Genomic DNA, 21568 nt, shown 5'->3' with positions numbered 1-21568 from the left:
TACTCATTTAAGTCAAGTGCTGCAGTTGCTGAACATGAGATGAAAATGAGGATAACCCACTCTTTCTGTGAGCCAGCACAGCCTGTGTGTGTGTGTGTGGAGGGATGTCTGAAAAAACAAAACAAAGCAATCAGCCTGAATTAGGACCAGACTAATCCCCATCTTTTTTTCACATTGACACTGTTTATTTCTACTGTCTGTTTTTGGTCCATTTAGATTGCTAATGTAGTTTGTTAACAAAATGATGGTTAAAAACTTTTACCCTTAGTCTTGTGTGGTTTAAAACTACTTAAAAAGCGTGCCTATTTCGGGTCACTTTTGCTGGTCACAAGCCCAGATAAAGGAGGAGAGTTGGAATTAAGATAAATGTAACTTGTAGTTCTAAATATATTCTAAATGCATTTAGGGTGTTTTTTACTCACTTTATGTCTTTTCCACGATGTTATTTCTCTTTCCTACAGCGTAGTTTACAAGCATGACCAATTATGCAAATTAGGCGATGGCATCACTTCTAGCGACTTCTAGAACAGCCTATAGTGATTTTCCATAATGAGGAGTTGACATTACTGCCCCAGTGCAAGATGTACATCATGTATTTGGAGCTGCTACCTGCAGTGTTCGTTCTCTGTCTTGCCTCTTGAGAGGTCAGCTCAGCTAAAGGTTTGCTTGCAGCTATGGTGGCAATGATCAAAAGTGTGAGGGCTTAATTTACAAGAGCTGTGTGCCTATGAACGGCAAGTGTAGGTGTGTTTTCTCTTTCCAGTGCTCTTTTACAAATGGAATGCAGCAGCCCTGTGAACCTCTGTGTCCTGTGATGTGCTGCTTCATTAACCAGATTCAGGATGTGCATTTATCTGATAGACTGTTCGTCTGCTTTGCTGACAGCCAGGTATAAAGCTTTACATAAACAGATACACTGCCACTGGATTTTGGAGGCCATTTCCCTAGCATAAAGTACCAAAGGTCTCTCATTGCCTCAGTGTGTGAGACCACATACCACCAGGGAATGGCAGCCTTATTTAAAGGGTTTATATGAGTGATATCATCACAAACCCAGAGGGTTCATACGAGAGGCTGATCCAAAAGCAGACTCAAGAGCTGACTTACTTTTTGATCAAGCTTTATTTACACACCAAAACAAGGATTATCTGTACACGCGTGCACACACACACAAACACACACACATGGAGAGATTTCTGGCAAGCAGTTCTGAAACAGAGGAAAGACTGCAGTGAGCTAAGACTTTATTACAGAAGGTAGCCGTGGTTTGGGGGGTGCAGGACTGATCTGATTATGGTCAGAACCAGTCTGCTTGAGGAGAGGAGGGCTGTAGAGGCTGTGCAAAGGTTGGAGGTCGTTAAGTAGCGACATCATATTTTTTAGTTTGGCTGAAGAAGGGAGGCGTTGACTGGCATTCAGTGGGCGCAACAGGGGAGGCCAGCAATTTGGATGGAGAGGAATTCTCCAGAGAAGCAGGGCTAATCAGAGTAGGAATGTTAGGAAAGGAGAATGTATCCGGCTGTGGAGCGGCAGGGAGGTGGTTAAGGAGTGACCACATGTCTTCCTGAATGTCAGCGAAACCAATAGGCTCTTTTTGGTGTTGAAAGAATGTGGCAGAAGAGGTAAATGATGTGGATAGAGACGTATATACAGGAGAAGCAGGGTTGGTCTGATTTAGGTGATGACCAGTGAGTGGAGAGGAGGGCTGCTGAGACTGCTCAGAAGTGAGGAGGGGGTCAAGCTGTTCCACCACTGACAGCAGTGCTTCATCAGTGTCACTGACAAAAGTGGCCTGGAGCTGGACGGGTGCAGCAGAGGAGGCCAGTGATGCAGATGGGGAGAAATCCACACGAGAAGCTGGGAGGACCGGATTTACTTGACACACAGGTGCATCAACTGTTGTCTGTGTGTTCTGCAGCTGCACACACGCTGACTGCTGATCAGGAAGGTTGGTAACAGCTGGCTGTCTCTGTGGCTGCTCAAGAGGCTCCTTCGCAACTGAATAGGAAGAAGATGGTTGTGTCTGAGCTGGCGTCACACAAAGCCTCTTGGCCTGTTGATCTTCCTGTTTAGGTTCAGATGCTGCACAAACAAACACAAACAAAAACACAGTAAGTCTTCTTTTGTTAACAGATTTCCGTCTTCTTTTCATCACATTTCACATGAAAAAACGTCGTAATTCCCAGAAATCTCCTCTCACCTGTGCTCGAGGTGCGATTTCGTGTTCTCTTCCTCTTTTTGCCCTAAAAACAAAAATATGAGAATTTTCATCAGTTGATCCAAACTCTGTGCACTGGTTGCTTCATAATTCAGTGCAGTGATGGGCACATGTATGAACTGCATGTTAGCACTTTGTGTTTGTGTGTTTTACGTACAGTTCTCCAGCAGGATGCAGGTACTGGATCATTTGTGGAATCCCGAGCACATTACGCTTGAAACACACAAAAAAAAAAGAAAAAAGAAAAAAAAAGAAACACACAAAACACACAACAGATGATGAGAAAAGCTGGAATGCTGTGATCTATCCACTCGGTGGAAGAAGTGATCAGTGGGAGGAGAAGATGTGCATAAAACTACATTCATACATAGCTGGACTTTGATCTCCTGTGTTATTCTTTGGAATTATGTTTGCTAAACACCTGTTTTCCTCTTCATTCTGTTCCGGACCCTTTTGTTACCGCTCCACACACACACCCCTAGACCTCCTTCGTGAGGATGTAACAGTAGAGGAGCAGAGTCCATCATTACTGAGGCAGTCTCTCCTGCATGAAGTCCAGGTGCTGGTTTTCAGGTGTGTGTCTGATGCCACAAAGCTGACTCAGAACCGTAACACCCCACATCTATGAAACAGATGTGGGTGTGTTCTCATCTCTCAGAGGAGTCCAAATCGTCATCAAACAGACCTACGGACACACAAAAACATTTGAAAACATAAACAACCAGACAATCAGCAGTGATTTCATTATTATTCATATATTATTCATTATTTCCACATCATTTACTGTATATATCACAGCATTTGGGGCCTTTATAAGCACACTAAACATTACTAAACTGAATCAATTTCAGATTTTGTTTTTCATGATGTATATTTTATTAATAATTAAGTTTCATTAGCTGTATCTTTACCATACATTTGCTGCACAGGTGTATATACAGGTGCAATGAATGCTTAAATTGTACTGATTAGCACAATGCTAAGTTTCAGTATATTGGTGATTAGAAATGTCTTGTTAGTGGGAAAGTTTTTTATTCTTAAATGCAGACATCTCAAAGCTAAACCATGTATAAACAGATGGTGACAGAAGTCGCTGAAACTTGTAAATGAAACAAAGCCCATAAACTTTTAACACTTTTCAGTAAGTTCAATTCATGTTAAAAGGACGCCTCCTCCCTATATAAGATGTGGATCATGATTTCCCTTTCTGTTCACACTATGCATAGGTTCTTGGATTCTACATTGCCCCTGTTTTTCTTTCTTTCTTTCTTTTGTTATTTCTCGTTTTTTTTTTTTTTATCTCTCTTTTTCGTCTGTTGCAATGCTCAACCGTATATATTTAGATGCTTGGATAACTAATGGTGCCTTATATGTTTTTATTGTTATAAAGTTAATGAATGAGAAGAAAACACATGACCCATTTAACCCACTTCCGTGTCAACGTTAACTGAAACTGTTCAGACATGTTCAGGACTGCGCGCTATTTTCGCATACCGTCCTTACCTACTTGCTCCCCCTCCCCGTCTATTTACTTGTAGTGTCGTCCTTAAATTGACTTTTCAGCACCTTTCACCACTCAGGATCAAAATAGGGGGGAAAAAATGAAGAATAAAATATAATTTTTAAAACCTGTGTTGTTGATACACGAGTTTCTTTCTTTTTAACGTACAGTTTTAAATGTTTCATATTAAATTTTAGAAAGCGCTTAGTTCTCACGGACTAACGATGGATAAACAAATCTCCCACCCGCCACGAGCATGCGCATTTTGCGCAACTATGACGCAAACATGCCTCGACTTGAGGGGCATCTAAACAGCTAAACATGGCCCTGTTCGCATACAGCAGACTGTCACATTTACTGAAAATATCAGTTTATAAATCTTCGGTTTTACGAACGGGGAGCGAAATAAAACATGGAGCTACGTGCTGTGTACAGTTTAAACGCTGCCAGGTAATGTTTTTCTGTGTTTCTCTTCGTACGACTTCAGTTAATGTAGCTCTCTGTTGGTGATAAGCTAAACGGAAACTCAACAACACGACCGGAAATAACATGTTCAGAATAAAAGCGACAATCGTAAAATATACTGAGGGAATTAAACAATCCGGAACACACCTTTATTTTAACACACACAAGAGTTAAAATGGTTTTACTTGATCAGATGTTGCTGTTCTCCTTTATGTAGCGTTCTAAACTTTAGCTGTAACACCCACATTTAGAACACGAAAAGATAATTTTGAAACTTTAAACCGGAAGTGGTTATTGATTTCATAAATACTTGACTGTTAATTATAGAACTATATATATATATATATATATATATATATATATATATATATATATACTGTTACCTTAATACTATTAACAACCAATTACATATCGTGAACATGTTTCTAAGAATAGTAGCAAGCATAGTAATCCCACTCTGTGCACTCTCTATTATATATGGTATAAGGTTTGTTTATCCCAAAAGGTTAAATCTGTTCATCTGGACGTAGCGTTTTCAGTGAGAGAAACGTTATGTCACTTATTCAAGTGATTCAGCTGATTACAGGTTCCCCCAACCTTATGCTAGGGTGACCATACTTTGATTTCCAAAAAAGAGGACACTTGGCTCAGTCATGAAGAACTTGCTTAAAGAAATATATAAAATCGGCCCAGGCATTTTCACTAAAGAAGGAGAAACAGGAGAGGGAGGGGGAGAGAATGAGAGAAGAATCAGAATCAGAATACTTTATTGATCCCTGGGGGAAATAATTTTTTGTTACAGTGCTCCATTATAAACCAACATTAAGACAAAACAGACAATACGCTAACTAAGAATAGTACAATATATACATATATATGTGTTATACACATATACACATATATACACATATATACGTCACATAAGAAGAGGCAGCTGACAGTGTAAAGACGCAGAATAACTCCAGCTTTGTGTCTTTTTCCATTCTAGCTGAAGTACGGGACAAACTGTGTTCCTTTTCACCTTCATACGAAAAGTGTAATATTTTCTCTGAATACGGGACGATTAGTTTTTTTACGGGACGGTTGGCAACTCTACTAACTAACCTTATGAATAAAGTTCAACATCAGTAACATCATAGCACCCACCCAGATGTATAGAAACTCCATCATGCTAGCTAGTATGCAGTGTGAGTTATTATAACTGACTGTAAAAAGTCAGCACAACGAAAATAAACTACACCTAAACTTGGTTTACATCTGACCCAGATAGACTGCAGGTCGAAACTTCTTACCTGAAGTTCAGGGTCTCTCCTCCTCCTGCCTCCCGTTTTTCCCTCATCCACCTGCTGGCCTCTGTCGAAGCTCCGCCACAGCCACCACCAAACAACTGAGTTATTTTTACACATCGGCCAGCATCTGGCCAACCCACCACCTATTTATTGTTTATACCGTTACAAAAAAAACTCCATCGGCCCACCGGGCAGATGCCCAGTATGCCCGATGGCAAGTCCAGCTATGGTCGGTACGAGGGAAATTTCTTTTGCAGTTCGTTTAAAAGATGGACTTTGGGGTCTTTTTATAAGGTTGGGGAAACCTGCAGTCAGCTGAGACTGAAGAAGTCTTTTGGATGAGTGATGAAACGTTTCTCCCACTGAAAAATGCTATGTCCAGATGAATAGAATCAACCTTTTGGGATTTACTTACCTGCGTGCATCAAGAAAAGGTTTGTTTACATTTTATGTTCAGATCAAAGTCCATTTATCATAGACCACAGTGTCATCTGGGACTATCTGTAATTTCAGCGTTAATGTGTCTTTTGGTCTTTTAATCTCTCAAACACAAACTAAACTTTTGCGTTGTTTACATTATTTACTGGTTTGTTGTTTTACAGAGGTCAGTGGACAGTAAGGCATTGCAGGAGAGGCAGAGGCAGCAGATGGCCCGAGGTCTCCCCAAACAGAAGCCCATCCCAGGGGTCAAGCAAGTCATTGTTGTGGCTTCAGGAAAAGGTGGTGTTGGGAAGTCCACTACTGCAGGTGCTCAGTAAAACTCATACTAAACAATGGAAAATTCTCTCACCATCTTTTTTCTTCCAGAGCTATTTTATTTTTAAGAGGGTAAAATTGGTGCTTTTGAATGAATTCCTTTTTAGGTATGGCCTTGTTTGGAGTTTATAGAACAATGCCAAAAAAAAGGGAAGAAAAAAGGTTCTGAAATGGAAAAGTAATTGGTGAAGTAGATTTCATCTGCTATTGCAGTGTTTTCTGCTAAACGTTACTTAACAAGAAACCATTTTGAACGTAAGATCTTATACTTTTTACTTTGGCGCTGATCATAAAAGATCTTTAAATAGAAAAATATTAAAAGAAAATCATGTTTCAGGTGGCCTAATGTTTGAACATTTTCAATGAGAAGTATTTGATTTGATTTGGTCTGTTTTTTCTCTCATGCCAGTGAATTTGGCTCTAGGATTAATGGCCAATGACATGGTAAGGAATCTGCTTTATCATTATATATTATATATTTTATATACTATATATGTATGTAATTTCAGCCAACAAAAAACAACACACATATGACAGTGAGCTGTTAGTCTGTCCTCCTCAGAGCTATACTGTATGACTTTTTCTCTCTCTTCCAGTCAAAGTCTGTGGGTCTGTTGGATGCCGATGTGTTTGGTCCATCGATTCCCAAACTTATGAACCTGAAAGGAAACCCAGAGCTCAGTGACAGTATGGCTAGTTCAATTCAGCTGAAGGTTTCTAAAATTCCAGTAAACATTTTATAACAGAAAAGTGTTTTTTTATTTCTTTTTTTTACATATCTTTCAGATAATCGGATGATCCCCCTGACCAACTATGGGGTTCCTTGGTGAGACTGTCATCAACATTACATCACAACCTTTTTGTTATACCCATAAATAGCCCTAAATCATGTCTATTATGTGACCTATTCTTCTGATTCACTTTCTTCTCTGCCAGCATGTCTATGGGTTTTCTGGTTGATGATGTGGCTCCGATAGTGTGGCGGGGGCTCATGGTGATGTCTGGTATAGAGAAACTGCTCAGACAGGTGAGACCAGTTTAGATTGCACTGTCAGTTTATTGAATTTAAAGGAAGCTGATGAAACATGTTTTGTGATTGTAGGTGGACTGGGGGTCGTTGGACTATTTGGTAGTGGACATGCCTCCTGGGACTGGAGACGTCCAGCTGTCGATCACCCAGAACATCCCCATAGCAGGTGGGTTTGTCACACATCACCTAATACAAATGATGTTTTCTAAACACATAACTTCACTTTTTAAAAGTATCCTCATTGCTGTAGCCCCCAGAAGTAAATAACACATGTTTAGTTCAAAGTTAAGTCGGGTCATGTGATGTTTGTCTTGTACAGGTGCGGTTATTGTGTCCACGCCGCAGGACATCGCTCTGCTGGATGCTCGCAGAGGAGCCGAGATGTTTAAGAAAGTGAACGTGCCGGTAATGTGTTGATGTGTGTGTCAGTGTATGCATAAACTATTGGATTCAGGTTGGGTCGATGAATACAACAGGAAGTGATATTTTCTTTCCTGCAGGTTCTGGGTCTGGTTCAGAACATGAGCGTCTTCCAGTGCCCCAAATGCAATCATGAGACCCACATCTTCGGCTCTGATGGGGCCCGACAGCTTGCAGACACTTTGGGAGTCACATTTTTAGGTTGGACCGTCACTTTCATTTAATTTGTTTTTAGTGATGTCCGAGGGTGCTCGAAGTAGTTTGCTGTCCGTATTAACCCTCGTATGCTCCAAGACATTAGGTGCAGTAAAAGTGGCATGCATAAAGTTGAGGGAACATATATATTTTATAGGAATTTTTTCATTCATGTTGTCATTCCTAAATTCTTTAGTGGGCTTTTGACAAAGTAAGACTCAGGAATCAGATTTTTCTTTTATCTGTTAAAAGCTAAGATTTATTTTTGGGCTTTTTACCTTTGTCAGACTCAAACCCGGGCCACCACATTTCAGTCGGAAGGAATATGGGTACCTCTTCAATCAGTCTGCTAAACTGGCACCCAAAAGCTATAGTTCATATAGATTACCAAGAGGAATGCAGCTTAGAGATTCACATTTACCACAGCAGCCTGACAGCATGAACTCAGCAGCACTCTCTGTATTCCCTGGGGCAAAGCTGTGGATAGTCCCAACACACATCGTACAATTTAACTTAATCATTTTCTTCGCCATCTTATTGATGGTGAACAAACCCCATATTTAAGTCATAGCACACAACTTTCATGGACCTGGCCTGTCACATGAGACAGTTTTATCCGCATCGTGGTAGATGTTTGTGTGACCTTGAAGATCTAACACTTGCTTTTTGCAAATGCCTCTAGTTGCTATGTTTTGACTGTTAGACTACTATAGAGTCCTAACCCAGACCTGTCTGGAAAGTGGCATTAATTTTGCAAAGAAAAAAAGCTTTTTGCCTCAACACCCCCATATCTGGAATGAACCGAGTGACTTGGATGTGTCTCATTGCCGTCACAAGGATGATTTGACATTGGTTTTATGAACTATTTCATTTGAAAACAACAAAGTAAAGCTTTTGATTTTCTGTTTCTGAAAACATTGAAACCATTTTTGATTTCTTTTATATTTAACATGTGATTTCATGTATATGTGACTGTTTCCAGGTGACATCCCTCTTCACATAACCATCAGAGAGACATCAGACAGAGGACAGCCAGTGGTCATCTCTTCTCCCAACAGCCCTGAGGTCTCTGTTTGAATCTATTCTATTCTGTTTTGCTCTTCTTTTTTTCAAAAAAAGAAATATTTATTTATTTTTTTTATTCTACCCCACATTTCTCTCTTTCGTTTTCTCATTCTTATTTTATAAATGAACAAAATAGTATGAGTAAAACTTCAAACTTTATCGGTAAACCACTCACTGAAAGCAGATAACACAATACAACAAAAATATAATATTATGTCCTAGTTATTTATTCTTCAGCTTCAGTAGAAATCTGTTCATATACCTGCTCAGCTACACTGCAGCACTGAGGTGTAACTTGATTTTATTTTCACTGTCCAGGCAGCAGCATACAGGACGGTGGCGTCTGCTGTGGTCCAGAGACTACAGAAAGTCAGTAGTTGACAGACGCTTCAAGATGAAGTCAGCTGGGTGACGCATGAAGACGTTGAATGACACGTATACAGAACACAGACTAACGCACAAAGTCATCTGCTGTCCAAAACGCACAAAAGAATGTCGATTCTTATCCATGTTGTAACAGTATTTTTATTGTGTGTCCATGTAGTTCTCTGACAGCGTTTCATAAAACGGTCAGCTACACAACCCTAGTCTTAACCCTTTCTGATCTGCTCGCATGCTGTTGGCCATAAATGGCAGCACATTAGCTGGATGCCAGTAAAGTAAAGACAGTAATATAATAATTCCTTTGTCTTGTTTTCCTTTTCTTTTCCTGCAGAAAAAAAAGTGTTGAATATTATTGTATTAGATAATTGTCTGCATCATGATATACACAATGATTTAACAGTCAATTTGAATTTGTTTTTCTGGTGTGTTTTTGTCATTTTAGTGAGAAATCAAAGTAATAAAAACATCAAGGATTTTTGCCTCTATGAAGTATTGCTCTTATTTGTATACAGAGTAAAAGTGATAGATCCTGTACGAAAATGACCTTTTCATCTGCTTTATGCAGTTCCATGAATAACCAGCAGAGAGGGCTGTGTGCATTTAAATAAATGAATTACACATCAGGATGTGTAACCTGAAACATTTTGGTTTCTGGCTGCTCCTCTGTGATTTTCTTGGCTGTTATTCTGTGTTCATCTTTTCTCCACACAGGTCAGAAGTCTCCCTCGTCACGCTGTCAGGGTTCACTCGATAAAGAGTTTGATGCCCAGGCAGTACTTATATCGGGGTGGCCAAGAAACTAAAGCCATTTCTTTTGTGTGGCAAATAGGGACAATTTCTCTTGTGTGTCTGCAGAGGTGTTTTCAGGAGGTCGTATGTTTGCTTTTTGGACATTTTGTCTCTTTTTGGAGTTGTCCTTGTTTGCTCCTAGGTTGTTTTGTGTCTTCCCGGTGTTTGTGCCTGTCACTCTGAGATTGTTTTGTGTCCGTGCAGCGTCATTTTGTGTCTCCTGAGGATGTTGTATCTCTCAGGTTGTTGTGTGTCTCTTGGAGGTTGTTTCCTGTCTTGGTTGTGTCCTTTTGTAGTTTTTTTTGAAGGCGTTTTTGCATCTCCGCCGTCAGTGCGTTTCTCTCTGGGGTTGTTTTGAGTCAGTGTGTTTCTTTGTGGTTACTCTTTGTGTCTGAGGTTTTGTGTTTTCTTTTGTGTCTCTGGTGTGCATTTTTGTCTCCTGTTGATGTTGTTTTCTGTTTCCAGTGTGTGTTTGTGCCTCTCTTAGGTTATTTAGTGTCTTTTTTGTTATCCTATTTGTATTTTGTGTGTTGTTTTAATTATTTAATGTCACTTTAAAATTGTTTTGTGTCATTTTGTGTCACTCTGTTATTATTACATACCTCCAATCCTGTTTTGTGTGCATGTGTGTGTTTTTGCGAGTGTGTGTGTGTGGTTTTTAAAAAATTATATATTTTGTGTCTCTGGTGTACATTTGTATCTCTCTGAGATTGTTTTGTGCCTTTTTAGTGTTGTTATCCATCCCTGGTGTATATTTGTGTGTCTGATGTTGTTTTGTGTTTTTAATTGTGTGTCCAGTGTACATTTGTGTGTCAGTGGCTGTTTGGTGTCTTTCTATTCTTTAGTGTGTTTTTAGTGCTGTTTTGTGTCTCTAGTGTACGTTTGTGTCTCTGGTGTATATTTGTGTCTCTAGGGCTTTTTGTTGTGCCTCTTTGATGTTGTTTTGTGCCTCTTTATATTTTGTGTGTGTGTTTGTGGTCATCTTTTTCTATACTAGTCATCATCCAGTCTGAGTTAGGCCAATTTAATGACGTGGTTTCTTGTAAAATCTATTCTTCTAGTGAAACTGATGAGTCGTTGTTTATTCGCGGGTTCACCTTTTGCATTGTGTTCACAGTGTCTTGCTATAACAGGCTAAATGTCTGCTGTTATTTAAAGGGATTTGAATCACTGCTGTTATTGCAGTATTTTAGGAAATGTCCAAACTTGTTACTATAGTAAAGGTGATAGAGAGACATGGGGATGAAGAATGGCTTCAGAGACAAGCTAAAGTGCAATAGCTCATTAATGATAGCTGCAATCATTAAATATATTAAAATCTTGTTTATTTTGACCAGGAAAGAGTCACATGACTTTTAGGGGGCATAAAACAAAGAGGAGGGAGTCAGTGACACGACCAGACTGAGTCTTTGGGTTAAAACAGGCGTTTTTCTCACACGCTCTCTGCCAGAAACTGTTGACCACAGCTGTGAAATGTCTGAGTGTGTTGGCGCAGAACTACACCCACACATAAAACACACATTTCTGTCACTTTAGAGGACCTTACATTCACTGCTACTCGTCTCAACTAAGAATTTCGGCACATTTCTGTTCATCCACACAGCGTTACAGCGACATACAGGTTCATACACAGACACATACACACAAGGAATGAACAATGATTTCTTATCTGAGTTGTCTGCTGATTTCTGTCAGTTTTCCAGAGAACTCCCCCTCCCCACTCGGTATGTGTGTGAATCAGCCCGTACACAAAGGCCTCTCTGCTTTTCACAAAAGAATGAAGGCTGCTTTTTGTTTTTGCTTCGTTTTATATGTAAAATAGATGTAACAGACGAATACAAAATGAAACAAAACGTTTACAGTGCTATGATAAAGTATTTTCCTCCTTAATTATAATTTTATTTGCATATTTGTCACACATGCATGTTTCAGGTCATCAGACAAATTTGAATCTCAGTCAAATGTAATCCAGTGACTTTATTTTCTAAGACTCCAGAGAATCCAGTGAGAGCCGTTATCCACAAATGGAGAAAACTTCCCAGGAGTGGTTGGCCTACCAGAATTACTCTATTGATGACTCATCCAGGCCTCACTCAGTCATGGTCAGTGTTCATGGTTCAACAATAAGAAAAGTGACAAAACAAAAATGGCATCCATGGGTGAGTTCTTAGCCAAAACCACTGCTGACCATAAAAGTTCCACAAAGGGTCATCTAACTCTTCCCCCAAACTCCCCAAGAGTTTAAGAAAATATTATGTGGACGAGACAAAAGTGGAACTTTTTGGAAGGTTCAAGTCCTGTTACATCTGGCGTAAAAAGTAACAGCATTTCATAAAAACAACATCATAGCAACAGTCAAACAAGGTAGTGGTAGTGTGATGGTCTGAGGCTGTTTTACTGCTGCAGGATCTGGATGATTTGTCATAACTGATGAAACCATAAACTGCTCTTTACCAGAAGATCCTGAAGGATTATTTTGCACTGTCAAGCTCAAGCACACTCGTGTTATAAGCCCACCTCTGAATGATTCAGAAAACAAAATTAAGTTTTCGCACTGGCCTATAGTCAAAGTCTGGACCCATCATCGAATACGACTGAACTAAAACAAGGTTTTTAAAAACCTTTAGAGTAATTTTAATTGGTTTCTCTTTGAGGTAATTTTGTATCTGTTTGTGATCATATTGTGTCTCTTTTTTTTTTTTTTTTAAATCTCTTTGTTGTTATTTTGTGTCTTTTTGGTTGCTCTGCATCTTTTTCAGGCTGTTTTTAGTCTAATGAGGTTTTTTTCCATGGATTGGATTTGTGTCATGTCACTGCTTTGTGTTTTATCGTGTATAGTTAACTTCTCTCTGTGAATAAATGATTAACTTTCCATCAGTGAATTACTAATTACTTTCACTTGGGGATCTGAATTAGGCACCCATGATCCCTGCAGCAACATGGAACATGAAGGGGCTTTTTGGTGCCTGGATTCTTTGATTTGAAAATTCTCTACAAATAACACACTGGATGAATCTAATCAGGATCACAACACTTGATTATAATCCTAATGGAAGAAAAAAGAAGTCTAAGATGAACTACTGTTACTAAAAAACTAGCTAGTCAAAAATAGGAGAGTGTTCAACTCCACGAGATAACACCTTCCTTTGGGATTCTTCTCCATAGCTGACATGGCTGCATGACATTTCTGCACATTCACGCTGCTAAATGTCAGAGATGTGGTACTAGATTAAGCTCAGGTGATTGAGGAGTCAGCTGAATTCTGTCATGTTCATCGGACTATTTAGATATGAATTTTGACACATTGTATTATCTTAAACTGACCACGTGGCAGCTATGGCAGCAATATTCAGACAGGCTTTGCCATTTAAACAATGATCGATCGGTACTAAGGAGCACAAAGTGTGCCAAAGAGCATTCGCTGCACCATTAAACCACCAGCAGCGCTCCAGACTGTTGACACAAGGCTTTGGCTCAAGGTTGGACGTGAGCGTTGTGAGCCTGAGCTGCTTTTCTGCTCAGGTCAACAAACAGCTTATCTGAGTTACTGTTGCCTCTCTGGCAGCTCCATCACTTCAGTCTTTACACTATTCTGCGTAAACTAGAGACACTGTCATGATCCTCAGTTTATGGTGTGTGAGCTGAGAGCTGAGATCGCAAGATGTCTGACTGCACAATGCTGCTTTGAAATCATGGATGCTAAACACACACACACACACACACATGCAGGTAAACCCAGCGGGAGGATGTCGACCCATCACTCAACATATTAATTTCACTGACTAACCCTCTCTCTCTGTGCGTACCTCTGTGGAGAATTGACATCAAACTCATTTAACCTTGTATCAGGAAGTCAATTCTATTTCAGCTCAGGAAATGAAGCAGACAGACGGGAGGAGATGAGGTGAAGCTTCTCATCCTCGGCTCATGGGAAAACTTCACATGCACATAAAACACTGTTTCCTGAGTGTATTCTGTCAAATTGTGTTTCTGCCAGCTATTTCGCTCTTTTTCTTCCCCCTCTGTGCCAGACCCAGGAGGTAAAAAAGAGATAGATGTGTTTTCAGTTTTTCTTCTTTGTGCAAGTAATTGTCACTGAGGAGAGAGATGAATAATATAACAGGGTGGAATATATTACAGATTCAGGATATGTTAACTTCTGTCTTGCCTAATGTTGACAAATTCAAGAAAACCTTTCCATATTTAACAGGTGCCCTCCTTATAAAACAAGCAGCTTTCATACATAATCAATCGAAAAGGTAGAACAAGTAAAAGAAATGTTTATCAACCATCAGACTTTCTTTTCCAGAGCCATCTGGTTATTTTACGTTATCATTATTTCTCATTCTATTCCTTTTTTTGCATCTATGTACACAGGTTTGGGTTGTTTTCTGTTTACGCTGCAGGCCACCAAGTGCCCCGTCCTTCTTGCATAATTGAAGGCTGTATTTAAGGAAGTCCAGAGTTGCCCTCAGCCTTAACAAAACATAGCAAAACATTTATCTAAATGGAGACTGAGGTCCATTGAACAACTGATTGACTGTGTCCCTTTTTAAGAGGGTTCGTGTACGCTGATTTACTGCTGATTGCCAAACACTTCTGATACACTCACCAAATGAGGAAAAAGCCCGCTGCTGAATTTTTTTTAAATTCCTTTTTTCTTTTTGAGTCAGGCCAATTTTAGCATGGACTGTTTACTTGCACAGCACCAAAGTCTGCTTCAACATGGCGGAAAGAACTTGGACAACGGTGGACGCCAAGAGGAAAACCAAAGAGCGTCCACATCTACCACACGTCTGATAAAGGAAGGCTGACTGCTTCCTGAAAGGCTCTCATGAACACATAATTGATTTTTCATCTTCTTTTGTACAATATGCTGTCTGTTACCAGTGCGATTAGCATGGTTATACAAGGCTTTGTATCAAACTGTGCATATGTCTTGCCAAAAATGCAAGCCTTCTAAAATCTGACGTTTTATTTAGTTGTAATTTTGTTTGTGTAATGAAAAGAGATCAAATATTTTTCTTCACAGTTTTCAAAATCTAAGTAACCGCAAGATCTGCTGCAGTTGAATTACTTGTGTTACTCCTCCAGGAGCGTTTCCACTTTCCTCTTCCTCCTTTGTGTGTGTGTGTGTGTGTGTGTGTATGTGTGTGTTTCATCGAGATGCTTTTGTGCCAGTGTTCAGTCAGTGTTGCATATTTGCATAATGTGAAATACACATAACACTTACGAATATGTGTGTGTGTCTGTGTGTGTGACTGGATAATGAGCGAGTCTGTGTGTGAGTGAAAGTCAGGGAATGTTAATGCCCTATTCCAGATTTCTGTGCATGAATTTGTGCTTGCTGCTCATTGTGGCAAACACCCCTACAAGTATGTGTGCGAGTGTGTGTTTTCTATAAAAACCAGCAAGTTTCTGCACTGAAAGATGATTATTACAGACATATTTATATGTGTGTATGTGTGTGTGTGTGTTTGTGCCTCAGTCAGCAATGAAATGAAATATAGCTCCGCATTGTTATGAAAACCACATCCTGCATTCCCAAATTAGAGAATAAGCAAAAGAAGAAGAAGAAGATGAAAATGAGTGGGAGAGAGCTGACTTTTACAAACACAGAAACAAACACCGGTTCCCTCCCATCTTCTTCTTCTGATGCAACTGTGTTCAGGAACACAGGTGAAACCTTTGATTTGTAAACAATGGAAGTGAAAAAATGAAGATGATGAGAACCTGTGTGCTGAAGCTATATCACTTATATCAACAAACTTCAAAAGAAAAAACATCAGAGCATTTAATTTCAGTCAAACCATTCATATGTGTAGCTTTGTTTGGTAAAGTCAAGTCTGCACCATTTAATCTTTCTCTTATCTTTTTTGAGCTAAATTTAATCAAATAAATCAAATAAATTTTAATAAAAAATGTTGAAGCTAGAGTAAAAAAAACCCAAAAAATGCAAAAAGCTTCTAGACCAGTCACATTATGACCGCCTGTCTAATATTGTGTTGGTCCTCAGCTTTGACATATCCAGGCGTGGACTCCACTAGAAGGCGTGCCGTGGTATTTGGCACCAAGATGTGAGCAACAGATCCTTTAAATCTTTAGCAACGAGACCTCCATGAATCTGACATATTTGCCCAGCACATCCCTGAGATGTGGGAAACTTGGAGGCCAGATCAACACCTCATTGATGTGCTCCTCGAACCATTCCTGAACCATTTTTGTTTTGTAGCCTGGTGCATTATCCTGCTGAAAGAGGCCACGGCCATCAGGGAGTACCATTTCCATCAAACGATGTACATGCTATGCAACAATGCTTAGGTAGGTGGTATGTGTCAAAGTAACATTCATATGGATGACAGGTTTCCCAGCAGAACATTGCCCAAAGCATCAGACTGCAATCTTCCATAATGCATCCTGGTGGGAGGTGTTCCCCAGGTAAGCAACAAGTAAATGTGATTGATCAGACTTGTGTCCCCGGACACTATAATGTAGAAAATGACACAAGCCACCATCTGCTAGATAATGATGCAAATGGGGAAGGACAAGACTTTGAATTTTCCTGAGAATTTGTAAAATTCTGTGGATTTTACAAAATGGATTTTACAAAATCCACAGACACAAAGTTGTATCTGTGTGAGGAGTGTCAGGGGTCTGCTTCCAGTGAACCCTGCATAGTCCAGTTATGTGTCCATAAGGCTTTCCACCACCTTCTGATGCTGTTCTGGTGCTCCAGAAACTACCAAGCCACTGAAAAACTTCTGTAAGTCAACTGTTTCTGTATTGTATGTGTAGTATAAAGAATGCTGGATGAGAAGAAATTGAGACAGAACAGTCCCTTCTAGAGCGCCAGCTGATTTCTGATAAATACAAACTACAACTTCAGGGTTCAGCCTGTTCCTTACTTCTACTACTCTGGAGCCAATGCTCCTAATATACCATGTTTATAAAGCCAGGAGGTCTGCGCACAATTAAAATCACTACAACTCATGGAGTTTTGAACCAGTTTTTAAAGAGGTATGATTCCGCATGAGGTATGATGACTGAAAATTTAAAACAAGCAAAGTAAGAAGTACGACTATGACTAAGCAGGGTGGTTCTGCAGAACTTTCTGCAGAAAGATTTGGATGGAGACTATGTCAGACCCAACTAGAGAAAAGGGGAACAACGATTTGCACGAGTGTTTGGAGATTAACCTGCAGGGTGGGAAGGCTGCTGGTGCTAAGACTGCTTACACTGGCTATACCTTGACATTGTATGCGCGCTGTTACAAAATGACACAAATGGTCTTTGAAGAATGTGATTATTCATGTCAACCTAGTGTTTGCACTTACACTACCCAACTGTTTTCAAAAAATCATTCTTTTCTGCAAAGGTACCACATGAAAGAAACTGAGTGCTGCAATAAAAAGTCAATGTTTGTGAAACAGTGTGAAGTCTTGATATTTTTCCTGAATGGTTGCCTTTACCAGGACAAGGGTTATTGCCTAGTTTGGCAGTCAGGAGTGACTTTCTAGTTTTCGGAGGGTCCTTTTCTTTATTTGGTTCTTCAGAAGTAAGGTCAAAGATTCTTCACATTTCTCTTTTCAAAGAAAGTCTCCCCCACATACTTTTTGTTCCTCTCCATGGACACACTTCTCCTTGACCTTGCGATCACTGTTCTGCCCACAGCCCCAGAGCGTAGCCTTGTTCCCGTGGCAACAGCTGCATTGCTTGTGGTCGGATAAACAGCAGCAGCTGGTTTCAATTGTACTGTGTCACTGTGAACGTATGTGTGTATGTGTGTCCTGTTTTTAAGGCATCAACCCCACACTTCTCCAGTAATCTGTCTTCATCTTCTCAAGAATGAGGTAAAAAAAATAAACTTCTTCCCTTCTCATTTTTTTCACCTCTCCCTCCCGATCCACTCATTGGGTTTGCAGAGTTAGAGGTTTTTATCCAGTCTTTAAATTTACCTTGAGTGATATTTGTGTCTGTGGAGTCAATCATATATAATTTAGCACATGTAATCTAAGAACTTGATTTGATTTTCAGTCATTTTGGCAGAGTGAGCACAGAAAAATGTTTAAGGTCAATCCCAGTTTATTTCAACCATAAATACACTATGTTACCAAAAGTATTCACTCACCCATCCCACCATGCACAGGGGTAAATGGTGACTATCTGCTTATCTGTGACAAGGCATAAAAGGTCAGTGTAGAAAAGGCTGGCTGCTTACACAGTGACGTATCTGAGCATGTTAATGGAAAAACGAGTGGAAGGAAAAGGTGCACAAGCAACAGGGATGACCTGTTAAGAGGATTGTTGTGTGATGGACCGAGCAGTGAAAGAAAACTTAGGCACAGGTTAAAGTCCAAAAAAAAGATTTTTATGTAACCCAAAAAACATAATTGGTTAAATCATGCAAAAAGAATCAAAATCTTGGGCCTATAAAAGAGGTCAAAATAACACAACACTACTCAAAGTTGACACCACAACTGACACCTCCAACAAACTGACCTAACTTAACGAGACAAAGGGGAAACTTAAATAGTGGCTGATCAGCCCACAAAAAACACAAGAAGGGGTAAAACACACAAAACCTAACTAAACCTAACATAATGAACTCCAATCCCCCTCCCATGGTCCCGAGTTATAGCATGAACCAATTTGCAGTCTTCCTTTAAAGCTTGCTCCGCCCCTTTTCCACCTCTTGGCTCCTTAATCAAGGGACTGGAACAGCTGCAACTAAGGTAACTCAGAAAACAAAAGATTAATCATACATAGCAGTGTAAACTAAAATGTGCGCACTTATTTTAGAATGCAGTGTTATGTGGATATGTGAATTAACTCTAAACCAAAACCAGTTATTTATTGTCCTGTAAATTAATTCCTATATTTAAAGAAAGACAAATGTGAATGCAATGTTACTTATAAGCCTCTACACTAACATGGTGGGTATTACCACTGTGTGGCTGTAAGTGCAGCCATCACAGTTGAGAAAAGTTGATTGAAGGACCTAGACGTTGTTCATGAGGAGTGGATTAAGGCTGGTGTCAGTGCATCAAGAGTCACCACCCACAGATGTCTTCAGGAAAGCTTCTGCAACTGTTGTTTTCCTAATATTGAGCCACTCCTTCTCTCTTGTTTAAGACACAACATCAATAGCAAGCATGGACTGAAGAGAAACAGAACTGGACTGCAGCTCTGTGGTCCAAAGTCTTTTCAGATAAAAGACAATTTTCCAAACATTTGGAACTAAAGGTCCACGAGTCTGAGGAAGAAGCCAAGGCACTTACAGTGTGACTGGATGATTTGGAGCATCATGTGATCTGCTGGCATTGGTGGTTGGTCACTCAGTCATTGAAGACTTCTACCAGAGCACTTTATACTGTCTGTTGACAAGATTTATGGACATACTAACACGTTTCCAGCAGGACTTGGTGCCTAAACTACCAAATGGTTTTTTGGGTCTTTCTGTGCAGAGGTTGCATGGTCTCCCTGTGTTTGCATGGATTCTCCCCGGGTACTCCGGCTTCCTCCCACAGTCCAAAGACATGTAGTTAGTGGGGATAGGTTAACTGGAAACACTAAAATACTGTAAAATGCTGTGAGTGGGAGTAAATGTGAGCGTGAATGGTTGTCTCTGTTAGCCCTGTGACAGACTGGCGACCTGTCCACGGTGTACCCTGCCTCTTGCCCTAAGACAGCTGGGATAGGCTCCAGTGCCCCCCGTGATGCTGAAAAGGATAAGTGGAAGCAGATGGATGGATGTTATGATTGTGCTTGATTATTTAGTCAACACCCGACCCAATAATAAAGACAAGCCAAAAGCCAATAAAGTAAGCCAGGTGTCAATAACACCTTAGCAGTGACACAAACTGATTGCCTCCCTGCCACACCACACAAGTGGAGCCTCAACCAAGTACTGAATGCATAGATGAGAATATTTTCCAGAAGTTTGACATCTCTCTGTTGTAATTTTGTGCTTTTATTGATCTTTGAAAACCGTCCTGTTTTACCTGGGACATCCTGTATAATGAGCAGAAATGGATGATGATGCAGATAACTTTACTCTTCACGGTCATTTAACTCCACTGCTCAACTTCCATGATCAGTCCCTGACTGATCTCACTAGTCAGAAGCTACAAGGTCATATCTTGAGCTTAAAGTGGGAATCCACTAGGGTAGATTCAACAAGCTGCTTTAAACACAAGCACATCAACATTTAAGAATCTAAACATGCAAATAATAATTGTAATCAAACAATGTGTAAACAGTTAGCTGTGTAAATAATGTAACCTCATGCCGTTTATAGATGGAAGTGTCAAATCTTTTAGCATTAGCTTAGCTAGACTGCTGAGAAGTGCAATGAACAAATTGTATCTTGTGTTCTTTAGGAAAGGTAGGAAAATGAACTCTCCTCTACAATCAGAAAAAGTATGGAGTACTCTTTTGTTGAGTGGTAGGCAAACGTGCAAAGTTATTACGGAATTGTGATCATATTAAGAAAATCCCATTTGCATAACAAGAATCTATTCTGCAGTTCACCTGGATGATGATCAAACCGCACCTCCATGATGACATACTTATTCTCTCATTCATTTTAGCTGGATGATTTCTTTTATTGAATTATTTAAGTGTAAATGCAAACACCTCAGCACACATTAGGACTTTCCTTTCCTTTCCTTTCCTTTCATTTCCTTTCCTTTCTTTTCCTTTCCTTTCCTCTGTATTTTCAGGGGAAACTGAGAGCCCCTCCCGCTCCTCTCATTTCCCATGATACTGTGTGTGCACCACTGGTTTGAAACAGAACAAAGATAGAGTACAACGCCCTGTTCAGTTCTCCTGTTAAAAGATAGAGCGTCCCTTTGTCTTGTTATAGGTCGGTGTGTGTGACGAGACAGTGCATTCATATGCCCGTTGATGCATGGGTTTGATTGTGTGTTTTGTCTGTGAGTTTGTGCGTGCATGTTCCAGGGTTAATAAGCTTTGTGGTTCACAAGAGTCCCTCAAGCCTTCAGGACAGACGCCCAGATGTTTGTGTGTGTGTGTGTGTGTGTGTGTGTGTGTGTGTGTGTGTGTGCATAATCTATGGCTACAAGGAAGATAAAATCATTTCTTTCTGTTCATAATTGGTGTTTGTCAACATTAACCAGTTGTATAGTGAGAAACCCAAACTTCACACAGCTGTTAGCACTAACGTGCCGCATCCATATCATGACAGTCCTTACACCCACAACCCACTATATAAATCCCACTAAACCACAATTTTTCATGATTCCTTTAAAATAAGCAGGGGCCATGCACAAGAATCTTAAATACTACATAGTCGTTAAATAACAAGAAAATTTTTACCTTTTGTGATCCTCCTTAATGAAAGCAAAGGTATGGCGTGTGGAGAGTATAACAGTTATCCTCCTTTTGCAGTGCACTTTGACACTTTCCAACCACCTAAACATTGCTGCAGATGGGGC

At 39.9% G+C, this 21568-nt stretch overlaps 1 protein-coding gene across 1 annotated transcript; it reads left to right on the top strand.

The window, feature by feature from the left end:
• The first annotated feature begins 4025 nt into the window (after positions 1 to 4025).
• Positions 4026 to 9797, top strand: nubpl (nucleotide binding protein-like). The gene is made up of 11 exons (XM_085342846.1): positions 4026 to 4169; positions 6076 to 6220; positions 6639 to 6673; positions 6826 to 6916; positions 7016 to 7055; positions 7166 to 7256; positions 7332 to 7425; positions 7579 to 7664; positions 7760 to 7880; positions 8857 to 8939; positions 9258 to 9797. Exons 1-11 carry the CDS (start codon positions 4041 to 4043, stop codon positions 9318 to 9320), a joined length of 978 nt encoding a protein of 325 aa, XP_085198972.1. The 5' UTR covers positions 4026 to 4040; the 3' UTR covers positions 9321 to 9797.
• Positions 9798 to 21568: the final 11771 nt, after the last annotated feature.

Source organism: Diplotaxodon limnothrissa, linkage group LG19 (assembly GCF_057381915.1).
Source record: "Diplotaxodon limnothrissa isolate DT_005_m linkage group LG19, D_limnothrissa_male_GT1.1, whole genome shotgun sequence".
NCBI lineage: Eukaryota > Metazoa > Chordata > Actinopteri > Cichliformes > Cichlidae > Diplotaxodon > Diplotaxodon limnothrissa.
This window is presented reverse-complemented; position numbering and strand designations above follow the sequence as displayed.